The sequence below is a fragment of the Danio rerio genome, chromosome 5, assembly GCF_049306965.1.
Source record: "Danio rerio strain Tuebingen ecotype United States chromosome 5, GRCz12tu, whole genome shotgun sequence".
NCBI lineage: Eukaryota > Metazoa > Chordata > Actinopteri > Cypriniformes > Danionidae > Danio > Danio rerio.
The window spans coordinates 73,182,503-73,188,952 of record NC_133180.1 but is presented as its reverse complement, the minus strand read 5'-3'; the positions used below and the strand labels follow the sequence as shown (position 1 = coordinate 73,188,952).

The following is a 6,450-nucleotide window of genomic DNA, read 5'->3' as shown; positions in this document are numbered from 1 at the left end:
TCAGATGTCACTATTAATTTTCAGAGAAACCACCTAAATAATCTCAAACAAACTTTGTAAAGCGACATTACAGTGTTGAGCTGGAAATGACACTGATACTGTGACACAGCTATGTTTTGTTCACAAAATAATATTGATAATAGTCTCACATTAATAACCATTAAATATTTAACTTATTTCACTAGTGCTTCATTAAGATACATTAATAGACACCAGATAAATAATCTTTTAAAATGTTATATTCATTGTTGAAGTTTTTTTGACATCTAAAAGGAGGTTGAATAAAATGAAAAATATATGATAGAAAGGTAGTCAATATTTTTCTGTAGGTTTTATTGTTAGTTTGACAAAGAAAGAGAAATTTGAACAAAATTATAAATATTTTTGGATATATGATGAAAGGACAAAAGTACCCGTGGTTTAAGAATTACCCACATATGTTTGAAAACACAACAACGTTATCATAAAGGTACATAACCGAGTGAACTCGCCTATTACTTTCAAAATATAGCAATGTATAGTCAAGCACTACTTATTATATAATTGTGTTATTTTACACTGTTTAAAAATAAAGGGAACACTTAAACAACATAATGTAACTCCAAGTGTTTCCTTTATTATTTTGAAAAGTAATGTTATATATTATATGTATAGCGTCCTCCAGAGGATACCAAGTTTAACTCACCGGATGTTGCGTTAGCTCCACCCCGCGTCCGCCATGTTTGTTGCTACAATGTGAAGGCGGGCGAATTTAAAAAGTAGAGTCGATTGATGTTTACCTAAAGACACTGAATTTTAGCTGTTTGTTGGTTATTAATCCTTATAACAAAGCGTAAACGAAGCAAAGTCACAGTTCTGATTGCATACGTGCTGCGATCGTCGCGTTGTAAATTTCATGCGTGTTTATTGTGTTAGCTCACTAGCTAGCAGCTGTCTGTTTTGTATTGTGGATCGGTGACGTTTTGCAAGATGAGCACCAAAACACCACGATTAACATCGAGGAAAAGCAGCGATCAAATCATAAGTGAGTGTTATTAATGTGAACATAACACTTTTGTTTGTTACAGAGTGTAATCTGCAGTTACCGTATTCTAGTATAAAGTTAATAATGAATGTGAATGAACGCTTTATAATGCTAGTGTGATCCGTTTACTGTGTTTTCTATACACAAATGGTTCATTATCCTTTATTTGTTTTAATTTTAATTTGTAAATTTTTACATAGAGTCAAATGGAAAGAGTCCAGCACGAAGGAGGTCCAGCAGATTGTCTGCAAATGATGAGAATCTGCCATCTAAAGTGGTGGTGAGTTTACTAGAAATTCATTAATGAAACATTGATACATCAGGTGTTCACGTCTATATGTGTTAAAATAGATGTTAAAATAAAAACTGGTTGTTGTGAGTTGACAGTGAGGTTGTTTTGCACATCAAGCATTTAAATTAGTTGCTACCTTGTTAATTTTGCTCTCTGTTAAATCTGTTGTAACGTTACTAAATAATCTAAAATAGCATGTCAGTTTGGCTTGCACGCCGCCGGACAAGCACTAGTCGCTTTTAACACATGAGAGACGGTTCTTTTGCTGTGCTTGTGTTTAAGGAGGCATGGCTCTAGACGGCAGGGGAGGGACTGTCATTCAGAGATTTATGCTAAGCTGTTAGCATTGTGAAAGATCACCTACTGGACTTTTAATACATCATACAAAAGTAAAACCCAGGTTAATTGATGTACAATATAATAATAATATTACTTTCATTAAAGCCTCCTCCAGTGGCCATGAAGCGGTCGATCACTGTGCGGAAAATTGCACCCAGGAAAACCCAGGTAATTTAACCAATTTAATGCTCATGTTATTGATTAAGACCTTAAAGGGACAGTTCACCCAAAAATGAAAATTCTTCTATCGTTTACTCAGCCTTCACGTATTCATTTTGTGAAAGGTTGACGGAAGAATGCTGGTTGATTCCACCTATTGACTTCCATAATTTTATTCTCCTACTATGGAAGTCGATCAGTCCCAGCAATCAGCATTCTTCAAAATATCTTCTTTTGTGTTCAACAGAAGAAAGAAACTTAAATGGGTGTGAAACCATTTGAGGGATATTAAATGATGAAGTAATGAACTATCCCTTTAACACAAACTCATGTGTCTCTGTGTGTGGTGTTGTCTACTGTCTTATTTTTATCTATGGTATGCTATTGAGTGACTGGATTTCCTTCAGAATTGATAAAATACCTAACTAATGATTTAAATAAATAATAATGATCATAAATCTCCTTCTAGGCCTTGTCTAACAGTAACAAGGAGAACGTGGAGAGAATATCTGAAGTGTCAACAAAGCGCTCCAAAGTCTTGACATCTTCGCCGGCCATATCAGCAGAGCCCAAGACATCTGTCCTGTCTCCAATCCTCCCGTCTTCATCTCCTCCTCCTCAGCCCACAGAATCAGAACAGGACTCTGTTTGGTCCAAGAAAGTGCGACGCTCCTACAGTCGCCTCAGTATGGGGGACAAATCCTTCGAAAGTCCCAGACCTGCCCGTTCCTCTTCTCCAAACAACAGAGAGTCCCTGTTTGGCTTCGAGCGTCTTCAGACCCCAGAGGTGATGAAGAAGACTGAAGGGTCTCGAAGCGCTCCTCTGGGCTTCATGTCCCTCTCTATGGGTTCTTTTAACCTCTCTGCTGCTGATGAAAGCGCTTCTAACCCTCCAGAGGTTGATCCGAACATCCCTGGTGTGTGTCTGGGGAAAAAGACCACCAGGAGGAAGCGCGTTCAACAGATAAAGGTGAGAGCGAGTTGGGGAAAATGAAACATGACTATTATACAAGATTTTTTCTGACATGAAATCAAAAAATAAAAGGTATTTGTGACTAGGGTCGCTAAATTTTGGGTGTTTTCAAGGCTGAAAACTTCCCATGGGAATATAAAGTTGAAGTCAAAATTATTAGCCCTGAATTTTTATTTTATTTTTATTTTTTCTAATATTTCCTAAATGATATTTAACAGAGCAAGGAATTTTTTACAGTATTTCCGCTAATATTTTTTCTTCCTGAGAAAGTCTTATTTGTTTTATTTCGGCTACAATAAAAGCAGTTTTAAATAAAAAAAAAACTTTTTAAGGTTAATATTATTACTCCCCTTAAGCAATATTTGTTTTTACATTTGCAATATTTGGTTTTAGCATTACAGGGCTCAAAATTGCAACCGTTTTGGTTGCATACGCGCCGGATATTTTTATTCATGCGACCTTAAAATATATTTAGGAGCATTTGTGCGAGTGCATAAAAGTGTTGCCATGCATGCGACTAGTTTTCACTGCAGATTCAATAATAATAATAATACATTTTATCTAAAGGCGCCTTTCTAGCAACTCAAGGACACTGTACAATCAACAAAAGCAATAAAACAACGGGAGAAAAAAATAAAATATACACAACAATAGTGCAGATAAAATGAAGTATTGAAAGCCATCTTAAATGAGTGGTTTTTGAGTCTTGATTTAAATAGTGTGAGGGAGTCAATGTTTCTGATGGCAGGTGGTAGTGAGTTCCAAAGCCGCGGAGCAGAGCGGCTAAATGCTCTGTTGCCCATAGTTGAAAGACGAGAAGGGGGAACAGACAAGTGGAGGGAGGAAGAAGATTGCAGAGTGCGAGAAGGAACATAAATGTGGATGAGGGCAGACAAATATGGAGGAGCGAGATTGTGGATGGCTTTGAATGTTAACATCGAGATTTTAAAGTCAATTCGAAAATGAACAGGTAACTAATGAAGCTGCTGCAGGACAGGGGTGATGTGATGAGAAGAAGGGGTTCTGGTGATGATCCGGGCAGCTGAGTTCTGGACCAACTGAAGCCTACAGAGGAATTTATGAGAGAGACCAAAGAGAAGAGAGTTGCAGTAATCTAAACGAGATGTGACAAGGCTATGAACGAGAACAGCAGTGGCATGAGGGGTAAGAGAAGGGCGGAGATGGTTAATGTTGCGTAGGTGGAAGTAAGCATACCGGGTGATGTTATTGATGTGAGAATCAAAAGATAGGCTGCTGTCAAGGATGACACCCAGACTCTTAACCTGTTTAGAGGGATAAATGGAACAGTCGTCAATTTGAAGAAAAGCTGTCAGTTTTGGAAAGTGATTATTTGGTACCAACAAGCAAAACCTCAGTTTTTGAACTATTTAGTTTGAGGAAGTTAAGAGGAAGCCAGGACTTGAATTCTGCTAAGCAGACTGTGAGGGATGTAGGTGGAAAACAAGAAGAGGGTTTGCCAGAGAGATAAAGCTGGGTGTCATCCGCATACAACGCTGTATGTTATGCTTACTGAGAATATTACCAAGTGGAAGGAGATTGATTATAAAAAGTAGGGGCCCCAGGACTGAGCTCTGGGGAACACCCGATTTAGAAGACATTCGCGCAGAATGCATCTTTGAAGCTAAAAACGTGAAACAAAGTGCTAGGGAATAGTTTAAACATTGATGTCACGTCAACTTTCTACAGTAAACAAATCCCGCAATGCTTTCCCCGCCTTCAAGCTCTTCTGATTGGCACACTGCTCTAGAACTGAATGCGAATGGATTGATTAATACCAGGTGTCAATCATTTAGTCAAAGCTTCTGCTTCATGTGACGGGGAGCTACAGCTGTGAAAATGTAAAACGCTGAAGATAAGAGAATGAAAAGCACACAGACAGAGTTTGTTTTAAAAAACACCTAAAGTTAGAAATAATGACACAGCTGATAAATGATACACTTTTTATGTTTTATATTTTGTTACAGACATACAGTGTCATCCTGCAACTGTTGCAGCAAATGAAATGTCCCAAACCCTATTTTTTAACTGTCCAAAATGGGAAAAGAATTTGTTTTTACTCTCTGATAGTCAAAGCAAGTGCAAAAAAAAATCTATGTTAAATATGCATAAAAGATTTTTCAGGAAAACATGTTTTGTAAATTTGGACCACGAGATCACATATATGGACATAATTTTTCTCTAAAAGTACATCATATCAAGATGATACTTAAATTTTTATTGTAATTAGGTTCCAATAAGCCCAAATAGCAAAGAGAAATGCATGAAAAAAACACCTTGGGCTTTAAGAGGATATAACAAGAATATTGAAGCCATATTTTTTGCATTTTAACCCAAATACTACATCGATTCCATTCAAGTCATTTTAATATTATCTTGTGAAGTGTGGGGAATTTTTTTTTTTTCATTTCAAAGCAAACAAAAGGGAATATGTTTCCTTACATTTAACACTTTTGCTTTTGTGTTGCTCAATGAAAGAATTCAAATCAGTCATTTTTAATTCATCAGTTTGTGTGCATGTCAGATTATGAACAACATGTTTGTACATAGTTTAAATCAATTTCTCTAAATTTCTAAAGTAATTTAAATTAATAAATGGGGAAAATATATTAAAAACATCAAAATACAGAAAACGGCAAATTTACTGATAGTTTAGACTGGGCTTCATTATTAAACATGTCATTATTGCTGTTTTGCGTAATGTTTTCCTGCTTTTTTCAGATGTCAGAGTTGGACGTTCTTGCTGCCAAGATGAACGCCGAGTTCGAGGAAGCTGAAAGTTTTGAACTGTTTGTTGAATGAAATTTTCAAAGAGCAGTCAATTGTGCTCAGGACGTTGTTCGTTATTCTTACATCCCGCCAAGTCTTGGGGATTTAACAAGCATGTTTTAAGAGATCAAACAGTTGCAGTTCTGCTCTGATACGATTCATTTCACAACGATAAAAGCATCATTCAGCCATTACACTTCCCGAAAAAGAAAAACTCTTTCAAATGTTTTACATATCTAATGGATCAGTTTGGTTAAAATCATTCAGCCAAAAGTCTTTTTTATGTCTTCTGTTTCTCATATGTGCATATTGTAGTAGGATGATATGTTAATAAATAGCATTCTGGCAGAGTAAACTCTTGTCAGATTTAAAACTTTGTTTTGCCGTATTGCAAGTTTCTGAGGTATTTTTAAAAATGGCAACTGAAGTAATGAGCACACAATGTAAGTGTCTTTGTGTATTCTATTAAAATTCAATTGTCTAGCTAAATTCAGTAGCTAAATATTTATATTTTAAAACTTATTTACCCTTGTCTGCTGTTGAGGATGTTTTCATCCACTGTGGGGTGATTTTTGAGGCTTAATTTGCCCACAACTTGCTCTGTGTTTCACAATACACTCTGGGCAAATTGACTACCCTTTCATTATGTTTGAAGTGATTTGTGCCCCATTGACTTTCATTATGATCTCATTTTTTGATTGTAACGCCACTACATCATCAGACAAACCACAGAAGAGGACAAATTCTTCAGCAGGATAGCGCTCCTTCTCATACTTCAGCCGCCACATCACATTTCCTGAAAGCAAAGAATGTCAAGGTACTCCAGGATTGGCCAGCCCAGTCACCAGAAATTAACATTATTGAGGTAAGATGAAG

General features: G+C 36.5%; 1 protein-coding gene across 2 annotated transcripts; it reads left to right on the top strand.

Annotated features, from left to right (window-relative positions):
* Positions 1 to 672: 672 nt before the first annotated feature.
* cdca5 (cell division cycle associated 5) lies at positions 673 to 6,185 on the top strand. Of its 2 annotated transcripts, none has more exon segments than NM_001100947.1 (5): positions 673 to 1,024; positions 1,225 to 1,304; positions 1,761 to 1,823; positions 2,284 to 2,784; positions 5,527 to 6,185. In NM_001100947.1, coding segments are annotated over 5 exon segments (780 nt in total). In that variant the 5' UTR covers positions 673 to 969; the 3' UTR covers positions 5,608 to 6,185.
* Positions 6,186 to 6,450: the final 265 nt, after the last annotated feature.